This window comes from Strix aluco, chromosome 4 (genome assembly GCF_031877795.1).
Source record: "Strix aluco isolate bStrAlu1 chromosome 4, bStrAlu1.hap1, whole genome shotgun sequence".
In the NCBI taxonomy this organism is placed as follows: domain Eukaryota; kingdom Metazoa; phylum Chordata; class Aves; order Strigiformes; family Strigidae; genus Strix; species Strix aluco.
Window position 1 is genome coordinate 119,974,152 of NC_133934.1, and position 16,366 is coordinate 119,990,517.

At 38.3% G+C, this 16,366-nt stretch overlaps 1 protein-coding gene across 13 annotated transcripts in view; it reads right to left on the reverse strand.

Moving 5' to 3' along the window:
* CDC42BPB (CDC42 binding protein kinase beta) overlaps positions 1-16,366 on the reverse strand; it is a 99,793-nt gene that overhangs the window by 53,366 nt on the left and 30,061 nt on the right. For all 13 annotated transcript variants that reach the window (XM_074825172.1, XM_074825170.1, XM_074825168.1 and 10 more), the window contains exons 3-4: positions 4,670-4,753; positions 1,099-1,194 (exon numbers count right to left, since the gene is read on the reverse strand). In XM_074825172.1, the coding sequence (XP_074681273.1) occupies positions 1,099-1,194; positions 4,670-4,753 (180 nt within the window). The remainder of the gene's footprint in view (positions 1-1,098; positions 1,195-4,669; positions 4,754-16,366) is intronic.

Genomic DNA, 16,366 nt, shown 5'->3' on the forward strand with positions numbered 1-16,366 from the left:
ATAACTAAACTTTGAGAGGTTGAAAATCTGGATCTATCACAAAGCATTCAACAGAAATGGCCTGTAAACTAGGGTCTAAGACCCAACTACCTATTTGCTTAAGATGTGCTTGTTATTCTGAAATACTTTTAACATGACAGTCAAAATAATTTGTTTAGTTTCAGCACCTGTGAAAATGTTTGAGTGTTTTCTAACTCTTCCATATGCTTAATTCCTGAACTCATGGGCAGCTTTTTATCATTACAGTTTTTCTTATTTATAATCATGACTTGCTACTGTGGTACTATCTAAAAAGTATTAGGAAGGTGAAAACTTCCACATTACAGCTATGTCAGTTGTTACAGAAATAGCAGGTTTGCAAACCCAGCCTCAGGTAGCCACATGGAAACTGCATGGTTCAGTATACTGCAGTATGTTAGGGCTTTAGTGACTTTGCTCCTGGTCAGTACTCTCCTGACTTCTGTGACTAAGGTAAACACAGCTTATAAATTACAGTTCTAGTGACCCATCATTAAAATATGTAAAGGAGTAATGACTGACTTTATATTATAAACAGTTGCTAAAGTCTCTCAAACTACTGAGATGACCAATCTGTTGATTTAAAAAACATATTTTATTTAAATACTTTTAAGAAATAAGTTATTTTTATCTCCTGAAGCTTTTAAAATACCAGTTTAATTAGATTTTTTTAATAAAATTTTAAATTATTTTTTCATTTTTAAACAAAATCTTGCTTCAAAAGACATGCTGAAAGTTTAAAATAAAAATATTTCTTACTTTCACAGAGTTAACATCTGTCAAATACTTTAATTGAAATGTTATCCAAAACATTAAACTTCAGCATTTTATGCAAGGGTAGATTAGTTAATTTAAGGTGCTTAACTAAAGTTCTATATACTATAGTACTACAAGACTTTCTCACTCTCCTGGAGTTACAGCCACTCACTTTGAAGTTTTTCTTCAAGGAGAAACAAGAATGTTGAAACACTGCAGCAAGGCATGAGGTGGACTGATTTATTGCACTAATATCCTTAAATGCATCAAAAATAAAGTTCTTTCATAACCTAAAGCTTTTATTTGCTGATGAATCAGACATACCAAATAGTTTTCATCTTGAAAGGCATAGTGCAATGTAGTAATCCACTGACAATCTCCATTCACCAAGACATTTCTCTCCTCTCGGAAGCAAGCTGTCTAAAGGAAGAGAGAGGAAAAAGCCATTGTCAACATCATCAAGTAGTTTTCACAGAATGAATATATATGGATGTTTTATGGGATTATTTAAAATTACTGAACAGAGGTCTCTATTCATTGGAATTCAGTCTGCACAAGTGACAAGCCAGGGAAGCTCTGCAGGCTTGTAGTCAGGCATTCAGTCACACTAATCCTGACTGTGACCTTAAAAAAAACAACAAAAAACCCCCAACCAACACACACCACACATACACCCCCAATCACCAAAGAGCCCACAAACCACTTTGAGTCAGCACTGAATCTTTGTTCCGTAATGTATTTTTCAAAGCCAGAAAAATTCTAACTTGTCACTGCAATCTGTAGCAGAAAGACAATGGCCCTAGGAAAGTAAGTCTGCTTCTTCTGAAAAAGACCTTTGCGAAAACAGTTTCATATATACTTGTCTTACATTACGCTTCCAGACACTGCCAACACAGTACAGGAAATAAGCAGATTTTACTATTACTGTCTTATCTTTGTCCAGTATAATATATTTTCATTTTCAATAATCTTTTCTCTACTTCAAATAGCACACTGCAACACTTCAGAGACGCAAGCTCTGTGCAACAGGTTTTCTCAGCATCTTTACATAAAACCAAGTTTCATAAACATCAAGCAAGTCTTCCTTAACAAAAATATATTAACGTTTTTATTGGATCAGAACCATCAAGACGCAGACCTTGGGACTCTTCCACTACTTTCAATTGAGAGCCACTATTAAGATACTTGATAGCTGCAGATTCAAGTGATTGGGTTCTAGATAATTGATTTTTTTTTGGTCATTGCCACTTATCCAGATGTCTTAGAAAATGCACTATGGAAGGAACGTGCCTGGGAAGCCCAAGTCTTACCATATACTGATTGCATCTTATAAAGGTATCTCAACCATTTTCACCCTGAAAGTCAATTTACATTTCTCCTGAAGACCACCATACTGTGGCCACATTGTAAAGTTAGTAATTATTGGTACAAAGAGATGTAAATTGTAATTAAATGTTAACTGAGAGTGGTTTAACAGTTTATGAATGCAAGGCCAAAGTATCACTCTACAAAAAGTTTGGCAGCAACAGCAGCTCTAAGTAATCCTATCCTCTGCCCACAGCACCAGAGCACAGCACTTCTCAGTTCTTCTGGCACCACAATGCAAGGAGGCTGCCAACACAGAAAACTAGTTTGTTTATTTTCGAAGACATCGGTTCCTTGATCCAGTTCACTGTGCAACCTCAAATAGCGAGGGAATGTTATGAACCCTTCAAAACCAGTAACGCTGCTGAACACTCTGCATCATGAATTCAACGTATGAAACTCTCCTTCTCTGCTTACACTAGCTTAAAAAGCCTTGAGACGTGCCTTGAAAAAGCAAAACAGGCTACCTAATCAGCCAGTCAGGACTTATTTGGAACTGTCAACAGTAATACATTAATGACTCTGTATTTTGCTGTCAAAATAACAAATACAAATGGTTCACCTTATCAACATAAATGGCATGCCTATTTTTTGCTTGCAACCCATTTACTGATGTCAGTTGATATTCACTAATCTTTCCTGTATTTTAGTGGCTTCTGACCATATGGGGTTTTATTCTTGCAGCTAGTACACAAATGAGCAGTATTTGGATAACTTTTTCCTATGTTTAATAATTCATACAAAGCAAACACAAACCAGTAAAACAACATGCTTCTTAGACCACTCATACAGTGAATAATAAAACACCTGAAGTCTGCTTTTCAGTGGAACTGCCCACTTATGAGGCTACTGTATTCTTGCAGACTTCATTTTAAAAACTAGCAAGTTTTACCACATTCGGGAAATTTTAACACCCAAATGTCTTATGAACTTTATATCCAGGTTATAAAGTCTTGCTTATCCAGAAATGCCAAATCAAGCAAGCAAACTGAACAGGAAAAGACAAAGGGGCACAGCAGAGAAGACAGTTCCTTTATTGTCCTTTGTAGATGGGGAAAATCAGTGAAAAGAGAATTTAGCTGGACTGTTACTTGTCTTAACTGTGCATTGGAGAACTATTGGTCATTATATATCCTTCTTGGTGGATAACCATCTTCCACCTCCTGCCTGCCTGAGAGGGTAAGAGGAGTTAGTCGCATAATTTGAAGACAATTTGTAAACAGCGGTCTTCTCAGGACATCTCCACATGTAAAAGTTTCATCTATTTATGTAGGCCATTTAATTAAGTCACTTCAAAAATGACTAAGTAAGCCAGCACAGCTGTATTTCCATTAAGAGTTTGGAGCTCCCTACAAGCATTTGGGTTTAAACCAATTCTATACTGACCACTGAATTAACCCAACTGAAGTCTGTGTAGAAAGGGCACCAAATTTCCCCCATACAGGGGAAGTCTTAATACAGAACCGCTGATGCAGCACAGCCAAGAGTGTGAACTCCCCTGACAGCTCAAAGAACAGCCGAGTGGCAGTGGCTGCCCCTGCTTGTAAAGAAGAGCAGGGACCGATGGATGGAGTGTGACTAAATCAGACAAAGGCAGTGGTGAAGTGGGGCTTAACAAGAGGGAGGAGATTTATTCACAGGAAAAGAGCTGGCACTGACTCACTGAAAGCAAGGGAGGGACTAGGAAGGGTAAGCTGGGGCGGAGGAAGTGTCAGGAAGGGGACAGAAGAATGGGACAGGGAAAGGTCAGCAGGCTCAGACCACAGCAAGCAGCTAGCCTTCGCCCCTTAACAGAATTGCTGCAAGTATTGATGAACTACATGTATATTCCCCTCAAATCCATTGCTCATTTACCCGCTGACTTACATAATATTACATCTGCCATAAGGTTCTCCTCTACTGTGCAAGATTAGGTATCCTAGGAATATGCCACTTCCCATGGTATATTCTTAGTAGGCCCTTTTCTAATCTGTGAAGTACCTATTCACATTTACATAATTTGTTATGACAAAGTATATCTCCTTTCATAAAAAATACCCTTAATCAGATTCACCTTAACACATTTTGGTTTACAATCTGAATCTGTGACTCCAAAATATTTAGTTTCACCAGTTATATAAATCCTGTTACAAACTATAGGATGCAAAGCTCCTTAATGTATGCTTTCTGAATGCAAGAGAAAAAAAGACGTTTTCATGTTTTTGTATACAGCTGTGAATGTCATAGTAGCACCAATCTCAGCTTTCATGTAGTCTTTAACTTGCCTTTATTGTAAACAAAAATCTGGCCAATAAATTCAGGGTAAGAACTAGGGCAGACTGTCTGGTAAACGAACACACAGCAATGCTGAGAACAACAGATGCCTAGAAGGGACTGTCAGACTTGATTGCATTAAAACAGCTTAAGAAAAAAAGAAAAAAGAACAAAGCTCCTATGTTCATGAAATAATTCTTCCTAATCTGGAAGAGCTTCAATGTAATTTTCCCAATGCCATTTTAAACATTCTCTGTTAAAGAATCATATTACTTACCTCTGCCCTTTTAAGCATTTCCCATTTATTTAGAATTTTCATTGCATAAATGCGCTCTGTACACTTCATTTTAACAACTGCAACCTGAAATAATAAGATACCTTTATTTAACAGAAGCATGGTGAGAGAAATACAATATTTAAACAGCTTAATATTCACACAAAAACATGGTCAGGGAAACACAATTTTCAAACAGCTTAATGTTCACAAAATAATAAAAAGTTACTAAGGAGTCATCAGTGATCAACTCACACATTGATAAACTACAGCTTGAGTCTTTGCTCCTTCTATATTCCTCCTACATTACTACTATGTGCTTGATCCACAGCACACCATGTGTGGTCAAGTGCTCATGATCAAGTACATGGGGGATGATACAGGAGGAGCATGAAGCTTTTCATATGAAGATGCACAGTAAAGCTGCATTGTTTGCCAAGAACAAGTGATGCTTGTACACCATGCCTTCAGCCTATGAGGCAACATTTAAAAGGGCAGCCTCAGAAAACAAGAAAGCCTGCTGTCAATAGAAATACACTACATTTGACTAATTTGTTTTCACATTTCAGGTTTCAGCAACTTGAAAGACATTTGCAAATTAACATGCTTTTGTGTACTGTATGCAGATATTTAAAAAGAAGCAAAAACAGTATTCATCTACTTATTCATCATTTTGCTTGAAGCATTTTACTATGCATCCTGTGTATTAGACTTGCTTAGACTGGTCTATTATGAACAGTAGCTGTGCACATAGCTGTACAGTGGAAGGAAAAACAGAAGAATACAAAAACTTCAAGGCTTACGAATGCAAAGACATTATTTTTACCAAGACCTGTATTATCCAAGACCAAAACTAATTCTCCTTGTAGTAAAAGCCATCATTTTCACAAAATTCTTCCAGTTGGCAAAAGAGCAGGCATCACGACTAAGACAGCAACACTTTCACAGGACTATACAAGGACTGCTTGAATATTTCTACTGCTTCTCAGTTCATCTCTATCTCAGAAGTAGAAAACCAACCAGCTTTCATTGCTTCCAACAAAGCTCTGAATAGCAGTGGGAAGAGTAACAGGAATCACATCAGCTCACCTCTTCTGTTGCCTAAAAACTCTTATCTGTAAGGGTTTCAGGAGCTACAGCAGCTCTAAGATGATGCTGACTATAAAACAAGGCTAGGTTGGAATAGTGCATCAAGCAGAGCAACAGTATACAAAGTCAGAAGTCCTGAGGAGGGAAGAGGGGAATGGAATGCCTCCCTGCACCTTACCAGGAAAGAAGCTCCAGATGAGGGGCAGGGGGATGACTGCTCCTCCAGTAACACAAGAATGGGATATTCACATTTAGACAGACACCTCACTCTGCAGATGCATACCTAAACCTTCCACCCTGCAGTGCGTGAAGCTCCACTGACCAGGTCACGTAACGGATGAGTGACACCTAGTACACTGCTGCACACAGAGTCATGGAATGGAAACGTATCTTAAGAAGAGGACTAGCAGGTATGCATCACAGGAAAGACATGGGAATCTGGCCCTAAATGCAACTGGGAAAGACAAAGCACTAAGAAGCAGCTTCTGTAACTATGCAGAATATTCATGGCTACATTACATCCCGGTGTGTCCTGGTGTACAAACACTTCTCGCAGACACTGCTCGTGCTGTGGGGGAAGGATGAGTAAGACGAGAAAGACTCAGTCAAACACATGAGGTTCCTTGGCACATATCAAACTGTTCAAGACTGACCTTCAGTAATGGCCTTAAACGTTTAGCCTTGCTCCTAGCCTCATCGTGGCCTTGCAGTTAAAAGCCATTGTAACAACCTGCCTCCATACACTTAATTGAATCATTACCCTGATACAGCTGAAGGCACACTCTAAGTCAAACCGCACATAAAAAGCTTTGAGAACTGCAAGATGCTGACATTACCTGCTATACATTTTAAACTCTGTTCCATATAGAACATGATGACTCAGGAAATACCCCCATCTCCACTGAAGGGACAGACCAGAACTGAAATTACCTCCTGCAGACGAACAAAAGCTCTGGGGCAGAAGCAATTTGCAAGCATAGCTCTGTGAGCCCTGAAGTAGCAACATTCAAGATGCGTAACACCACAACACTAGAACTGCTCAGCCATTTAAGTACAAATATAGTGCATAAATCGGAACCCAGCTATGCATCTACTGCACTTTATCTAAGGCCATCACTGCCTGAAAACAGCGCAGGATGGTGGAAGCTTGAAGCACGCTCAACTGCTGAGGAATGATATGAGCCTAGCATCACAAAGGACATGCACAGCTGAGGAGCTGTGCAAATGTTAGAACAAAGTGGTAAATGAGAACAGGCCTGAAAAAAGAAGAAAGAAAAGAAAAAGGAGGCTAAATCTGTAGGACCTATTTAGTAATTCTCCACTTGCTATCTATATTAGTGCTATTTATTTTCAAATGAAAGGACTGCTTAAAAAAGCCCAATTTAAACTTTCTGGAGGAAGGTAATTGTCTTCTGTGGAAGAAAAAGTAGAATTAATAAAAGGAAAGTTGACTCATATTTTCACATTAAGTGGTTATCAAGTTATGGCAACAGTAAACACACTGCTGTTTTAGTTGTAAGGGTGACAGCGAGACAGCTTCTTGTACCAGCAGAAAAACTCATGCAACCCTACAGCAAAATAGGTAATTCCTGAAGAATTTTATCTTTGAGAAGAAACCTGAAAGGTGCACAAGATGCCTCACAGAAGTAACAGAATTTTAGCCTGACTAGTCCCGACTCCTCAATCCATTCTAATCATTAGAATTTTTTTTTTTTTTTTAAGAAAACAAACAGAAATGCAAAACCCAAACCTCACTGATGCCTGAACTGAAACAGGGAAGCACAAACTAAGGTATGCCTTGATAAACTCAGTACTATTATAAGGAAGAATATTGTTGCAATATTGCAAAAAATCCTACATGCTTTGTTCCATAGAACACCTCAGTATTTCCTCGAGTTAGCTTTCTTTTACCTTCTTCATCAAGTGGCAGTATTTCTAAGTTTACATTTGTCATATAATGCTTTGGCTGCTTCTGAGATGCCGTGGTATAGTTGTTTTTTCTTAATTTTGTATTAATTCCTCTTTTTCTGGCATACCTCAAATTCAATTAAAATAACCACACTGACCACTTTGTGAGATCAAACCGAAACCTTTATATTGCAATTGTGCTAGCCATGCAAGACGTCAGGTTTTCAATATGATTACTCCTATACCACATACCAATCCACCACATCTAACAACATAAAAAAAATACTCAGTTGGCAATCCAGAGGTATTCCAAAGGATGTAGATTTGTCACTACTGCAAATACCTACTTTAAGAACAGCAGCACTGCTTCTATCTTCAAAGTTTAAATGTCTATTGGTCAAACAAGTGCTCGTGTTATGCACAGACTGTAAAAGACCAGGATTTAATCTGGATGCTCACTCTTCATTTCCAACACTATTACAACTTACACAGTAATAGAAGTTAAAAAAAAAAGTATGTTAAGGATAATGAACGAAAAAAAGGCACTAGCAGAGCTATAAAACAGCTTCTGAAGAAGATTTAATAACCTAAAATATTCCAGGCCTGGAAGAGATAATAGCTATGATACATACAAAACCACAAATGTCACAGAGATGAACTGAGAACAATTATTTACTGTTTCTCATAACACAGAAGTTGAAAAGCATCAAATAAAGTAAAAAGGTAGCAAGATTAAGGAAGTATTATTGTCACACAACAGTTTTGGAACTCAGCCACAGGCTGCTGTGGACACCTAAGCATTCAGAAAGTATTTAAGTACATGCTTAATACCCAGGTTAACACACATAGCAGAAGTCTCTGACTACTGACTGCTGCCTTACAGGTGTGGTTAGGGAGCCCCTGAACCCTCAGGTGCTGGGAGGGTTCAGCTCTGTTCTATCCTTGGATTCTTCTCCTACACCTCTCTACCTGGACGAAGGGATGGGATGTGGGCTAACTAAAACACACACCTTTGACCCAGAACAATTATCTTTGATACCTGTGTCAAATTAAGAATACTAAAACTTACCCAACCTGCATCTCATTTTGTTAGGCTGGAATGGAGAGTCAGGGGTTCCAAATACTCAATAATCACGGAGTGACTTAGTAGAGAAATTTAGGTGATTCTGTTTCACCAAGTCTTAAAACACTGACAAGGCAAAATTGCAGATGCAGGGGTTTCCCCCACCACTACAAGCCCCCTTCCAGGCAAGCCCATATGGGTCTGAGCTGTCACCAGCTGGTTTGATTACCTTCACTGTGACTCGTCATGCTTAAGATTCACAGCAACAGGGACACTGCAATAAAGATCAAGTATGTTTCTTCAAGGACCTCAGAAAGCCTAATGAATTCCAGTGCCTACACTTCAACCAACTTTAGACATATTTATGTCAAAAAAATGTATGAGAACTGGGGCTAAAGCATAAGCAAGAGCTAGCTGTGGTAACTACACGCCACAACACCCTATCAGATTTGTATTACTTTTGCCATCCATTTTCTTTCTGTACTTTTTTCCTCAAAGCTGTTTCACTTGTACTGCAATAAAATAAAAAAAGAACCAGTGTAGCTAAAATAACATCTTTAGACTTTGGTAAGAGCTTGTATTTTACCTCTTGAATTGTTTTACGGAAGTATTTTGCTGCATTTTGATCTTCAAAACCCACTTGATATTGACATTTAGGACTGCAATGTGCAAAGCCATCCTAGGCAAAGTTCCACCTTTCCTCATGCCCTGATGAAACCTACAGGGTAGGAATCTGAGCCAAATCAGCCTCTACAAACACAACAGAACTTCCCACCACTGTACTCTGCCCTTTGAGTGACATGATCAGCATTAGTAAGCAGCATCAAGTTACAAATTTTCTTTTATGTAAATAAGTATGGCGTAAGAAAGTGCAGAAAACATTTAAATGCAAGAATGGATTTCCAGAAAACAATTAAGATAGTTTACAAAAAGACCTCTTGGAAACCATGCTGGCATTAAATTCAAAGCAAATATAAAAAAGCTAACTAGGACACTATTCATGCTCATGGCAGGTTAAACCTTCAGGTAAAACTTATCCTCAAGGACTGGACTTTCAGGAATAAGGTGAAACTCAAATGCAGAAAGTTCTCAGGTGAAAAGAAAAGGAACAGACATATAGGTGATAATCCTCATGCAATCAACTCAGAATCTCACATAGTTAAGAAAAAGACAAACATGACTCTGGAATTCATAGGCAGATACACACCACTAGGGATGCGTAAACATTACTGCCTTGTAGAAACACAAACTCACTAGAAACTCCACACACAGCCACACCTCAGAGAAATAAACTATCTGGAGCAGGTGTGAAGGAGGACTATTGAGATGATCAAGGAACTAAAGAGCCTCTTATACTACCGTGGGAATAGAAAAAGCTTTACTTGTATGATTGCTACCTACAAATAAAATTGGAAGGAAGGACATCAGTAATAAGGGTGATAAAAAAGATCTGCTTAGGCTAATGGACAATAAAATTACATGGATAAAATAGTGTAAAATTACCATGAATTAACCTTTGGCAGGAACTTGGAATGGCTTTAGACATTTGAGCAGAGATTTTAGTCAAGCCTTTCAACCAGGAGAAGAGACAAAATGTCATTTCAGATATAAACAATTTATCTGTAATGTCTTATTACCAGATTCATAATTGAATATTACAGTCATTTCCCTCAGTTAAAGCTTGTATATGCCACTTCTACTCTACTATTTCTGTCGCATGTTATTGATACCTTGGACACCAGCTACTGAAAAACACACTGCAGGAACTGCTTTATCCTCCTGATACTCTTGGATATGAAAAGTCTTTGATATAACTCATTAGTTAACAGTTTTAATACTCCTTCTTTGAGGAAAAACTGGTCTGGACTGCTCTATCAGGTTTTTTTATGTCTATTTTACATTTAAAATGAGCAACCAGAGCCTTCTGGTAGGGTTCATATGCCAATGGTACACACGGTACACACTTCCAAAGCAAAAATATTTTTTTTTTTTTTTTTTTGAACACACAGTGTGAATCTTCATGTTGTGCAAATAAGAAATCACTTCCAAGTGCCAGCCAGAAAGGTTCTGCTAAAGAAGAATAAAGGCCCTGAATAACACCTCAGCTCTTCCTCAGCAATCAGGGGACTGCAGAGACAAATGGCTGGTCTCGCAGCAGCACTACAATGAACTGTGTCTCCAGCTTCTTGCAACCTGCCTGTCACCATAGTAACTTGGTGCTGCCATACAAACAGACACCGAGCTGGGGAGGATTAAGATAGCAACCAGCTCTTTTGAAACATTTTCAAAACAAAGCAGCTTCTCTCTTCATCCATTTCCACAGCGGAAAATAGCTTGCTTTGGTTTTTGGGTTTTTTTTGTTGTGTTTTTTTTTTTTTTTTCCCCATGAAGAACATACTGTAGAAAAGCAAAGCTAATTAAATATTTCTTCTGCATTGTATCTGAATACTTTGACTCTTTGAATAGCTGGATGAAAAGTGTCATATGTTGTGTGCAATACTTATAAATTCTGTTACTCTACAACGTAGGAAGGTACAGTCCCTGCTGGGTACCTAATACCAATCACCAAAGCTTCCGAATAGGTGAGACAGCCTTAATTGCAGTCTATAGGCTCACTGTGCCCCAGGTTAATTTCTAGAAGTACATAAAAACATTAAACTCAGTACCCTACAGCTGTGATTACAAGGTGGAAAAGGCACAAACAGCTCTGCGTCTCACTGCCAAGCACGACTGTCCGCAGGAAGCTTAGGCTTTGCATACTCACTTTTGAGTCTCACTGCACCCTTAGTCAGAATATCTCTCATTAGGAACCACATAATTTATCAGAAATACGTGGTACACAGGGGTCAGTCTTGTTCTCTCAACAATTATTTACTTTCTTCTGGAAACACATTTTTATGTCTGTTGATTCCAGCTAAGACTCTGACTAAGCATCCTGAGTCAAGGTGACATGCACTATTACTAAACTCTACACAGATCAAGTCTGTACACAACAGCATTTATATGAAAAGGTATTTCTAATCCATCCAGAGCAGTAATAATTAGGTGGGGCACATTAAGAGTTTTAGTTATTTTTGTGCTAAGCAAGACCAAGCAGTTCCACCCTTCCGCTGGAACCACAGTAAGTGTTTCTCATTCTAGAAGTCCTTGCTAACAAACAAGGGAAGGAAAACAATTGTTTCAGTCCCATGCTGCCAAATTTCCAGGAGGTGTCAGCCACATTATTCAATCCAAGTTCTCAAACAAGGTACATCTAGACACCATTTTTTCTTCAACAACTGCGTTAATCTACCGCAGCATGCCTAAATGGTCCTTTACACAATGAGGAAAGTGATCTTAAACACTTACAAGTACATTACTACGAAGTCAGATGAAGCTTGCAAAGTTTGCACTTGAAGGTGCAATATTTAGAGCCATACAGTCCCCAAACACAGGATCCTACACTTATCCCTCACCATACTGTAGCACTAGTACTGCCTTGGCATGCAGAGGCAAACACCAAGCTCACAGAAGGCACTTCTTAGTCTGGCATAAGTTTCTCAGGTAAACACAATCCCACCGAGCACATATTCTCAGGACATTATTTCATTACAAATAAGGGTCCACAGTGCTTCTAGACAGAAGGAGTAGTCAGGCACATGCAAACTTCACAGGTGGGTTTGCAGTTTTGGTGTGTTTTTTTAAAGGTCTAAAAAAGCTGGAGGAGTTTTCCATCCTGTGCTCATATTCTTTAAATTACCTCCTACAGAGTATGTGTTTTCACTAGTTAAAAAAAACAAACATTCTCATTCTTGTCTACAAAGACAGACTTCTACATTAATTTTATTAATAAAAAACAGAATTAAGATTACAGAAAACCATTTTAGTTCTGACTTTATTTCGGGGGGCTTTTTAATTATTATTAGTTTTATTCCTCATGGAGGTTGCCCCTTTGCACATGACTTATCTGCCTATATGACCTGCAAAAAGAAAGACTGAAAAGAACATTGGAGAACTCACAAAAATGTTCCACCCAGCTGGGTACACTCCCAGGTGAATACACCCTAGGAGATGGGGAAGAGACACAAGTAGTTTATCCTTCTTACAGCTAGCATTTCAAATTGTATGCTATTCTAGCTGTCATGCACTCAACATTGCAAACTTTTCTTCATAACTATGACAGTTCTGAAAAAATTAAATTATGTTCTCAAGCCAGTGACTCTAGGAGTCAGAGCCTTAAACGTTGCTGTAAAGGCTACTCAAACATTCAGTTTATCCCACAAAGTGGCTGGCTTAGTTTATGAGAAAAGGAGAACTGCCTGTTTTGGCAGGTGGCTAGAGAAGAAATCTTTAAGTTCCGAGCTAGACTATTTCTGTCCTGGCATAATAACGAGAACTTTAAGAAACATTTTTTCTCTTGCTTTTTCAGATCTTCTGTGCCATAAGAACTTTCACTCAGGTGATTTTCGATTACCAGCTGGATTTTTTTCTCGTATTGCTGGAAAAAGTGTGAAGAACCAGGTTGAGTTCTGCTAGTTTGAAAAGAAGAAAGAAAAAGGCACTGACATGCCAGTAGAGATATGTACTGGTGATTATATCAATTTGGCTTAAATTAGATACTGATTTTGCAGTTGTGTTCATAGGGACAAGCTCACACGTGGTCTCAATTGTTTCTCCAGCCAAAGACCATGTTTCCTTGGCTTACATGTTGTGTGGCAAAAAAATCGATCACTGATCCTGACTAATAACTAATATTATGCCTTTATTTTGTTTAAGCTTTCTTCAAAGCTAGTGATTTATGTAAAAGTTGAATGGTAAGATTAAAGCCCCTGAAATTCTCAAAAAAGTCCAAAGCAGCTAAACTGAGAAGAATGAAATGTAGTTTTCATCCTTTTTGAAGTCTGACCTGTTTAGCTGTTCAGGTTTAATTTAAACTACTTAATTCTAATGGGAATATGTTTAGTTTAATTCTGATTAATTTCTTTATGCATTCTAACAAATATTTTTATAAGTATTTTTAAAATTTATTTCTAGCAGATAGTTGTATTTGAGTTGTTTTGGTTTTTTTAAACAAGAACTAATGAATAACCTTATAACTACTAGAATGCCATCAACTAATTCCTAATATAGTTCCTATGTACGTATGAAAGTACTACAGAAAAATTATCTGCAGCTCCCCCATTAAGTTTTCTGAAGTGTTGCTTTATACAGGTCAGATGCCACAAGTCCCTCTCAAGAAACTACATTTTATTTTCTTATTATGGAATGTCAACTTTTATATAATTACTATTCTATAATGCTTATAATATTTGGCAGTTATAGCAGTGTAGTATATACAACGGTCAAAGGATGCATTCATAAGCAAAAAGCACAAAACATTCTCTGGCAAGTGGGATTAAAAGAGTAAGAATCAATGATTCCTGCATAATTTAAACTGATCAAAAAGTTTCAAGCTCCTACAACTATAAACTGAAACTTTTATAATTAAAAGATAAAAAATACAACAGGATATTGACAGATAACTAACACCACTGACTTTGTGAGCACTCACAGCTCTAACAGAAGGATGAAATTAAGACACTTTCACATTTCACTTCTGTGAATTTCATTTCCACTGGGGGGGTGGGGGGATAGGATGTACAAATTGCTTTCGTTAAGTTCCATGCTTTTCCAAATGAAAGAACACGAATGACATTGCTGATTCAGGCACTCCAAACACTATTAATACCAGTTTATACCCAGAATTTGTATCTTTTATACACCTTAAGACTCTTGATCTAAAGCTAAGAAAAGTCATCCTAAGCCCTCTAGCAAGTATAAACTGAAGTCTCTTTAAATTCATATAAATACTTCATCTGCTCTTGTACTGAGATTTTCAGTTGGTCAGTTCCTTAGTGGAGAAGAGCATCTTTCTGAAAAAGAACAGAGCAAGTACTATGGAAAACAGCCCTTCCTTAAAGTTATGCTGTGTGAAGGCATCCCCACTGATTCCATCTGCAAGTCGCTATAAAGGGTTCCCTTAACCTGATACCATTTTTGATAGCTATACCATTCACAAGTCTAGTTCTGAAAAGATCCAGAAACCACGTCTAATCCCACCAAAAGACAAACTGCCAAAACACTCATCTAAAATTCTTTAGGTATCAGTGGTCGCAGTCACTATAGCAAGTAATTTGGCACAGCAAGACCAGAACAACAGATGAAAGTAGCCTGTGCTGGGCCTTCCCATCTATACTGTATGCAGTTCAGGAATTTTGCTTTAGACTATCTAGCCCGGTGTCCCAGACCAAACATGCTTTGAAGCTGCTAGGAAAGTCAACCCCAGTGACTGATTCTTATGTACTCCTTGAGGCCAGAAGCACATTTGGTGCACACCTGCAATGGAGGTTCTGGTTTAGTTTCTTCCAAAAGAAAGCCAGCTCATGCATACCAAAATCATTCTGCAATAAGTGGGGGCACTCTCTTCAAAACTGTGCTACTGCTTTGAATCAAAACCCTAACGTAGAGGTAGATGGTTACCAACTACTGTCTCGATTCTCTAGGCCTTTTACCTACTCATAAACCGCTCTGGCTCAGGACTCTTTTCTGGACTTAATTTGTAGCTTTCAGCTCTTCATCACTTACCAAATTTTTTCCCATTTCTGCCTTTTCCTGCCAAACTCTTTGCAACAACTTTTCTCTCTAAAAGCCATGTTCAAATAATACACACCAGCTAGAAACACTCAAGTGAAATAACCAACTAATTTTCATGCAGTATTTCCACTACCCTAAGATAACACTTCCTTCTTTGTTACAAATGGTGCAACTCATCACATTCAACATCCACTAGAAAGTGAACTTTTGTATTACAGGTCAAGATGTTGCTATTTATCTGGACATTTTACTTAAAATGCTCAAGTTCCTTAAGCAGCTATGCTCACGATTACAAGTGAGCTACGTTACCTCATCACATCATTAGATGGTGGTACAGATGAAGAGATGTTCTTGAAACATTAATATCTGTCTTAGGTGTCCATTTTCCTCAAAAGCACTCTCTGAAGTAGCTTAAAATTAATGTGGATATGAAGCTATTACTTCACCCCCTACCAAGTGCATGTGCACATTCAAACCTTATTCCTTTCTGAGCCTAGGTCAAGTAGGGTCCTGGCATTTTTCCAGCTTAGTTTCTGGTCTGCCTGTGCTACTTCTGTCCCTCAGTCAAACCATATGTGAAAGAGTTTGATGTGTCCAGGGCACACCATACTTGGAAGGAAAGGCCTTCACAGCGGACAATACAAGACTAAGATAAGGAAGCCCAGCCTTAGCCACCAGGCTGCAGAAGTTGTAACCAAGTGCTAATGGGCTGAAGTGAGCCGCTAATGGCTGTCACTACATTTGACTTTAGTGTGGCACTACTTAAAAGAAGCTTCCTGAAAGAAGTCTAAGGGGTTTTTTACTTCTAGAAAGTCTCTAGTTAATAACCTCTTTTGCTGACAGCTACGGCCTTAGTTACACATACTTAAATGCTGGAAGGGTTGTCTTTGAGGTTCTCCAGTAGTCTCAGGTATCCTATGCCTTCTGGAGGGGACATGCTCATGAATGCTTTTGCCAGTGGCAAGCCCTATCAGACTTCTGTGACTGATGACACTTTCATCAAGCATATTAAGAAGTAAAGCTTCAGT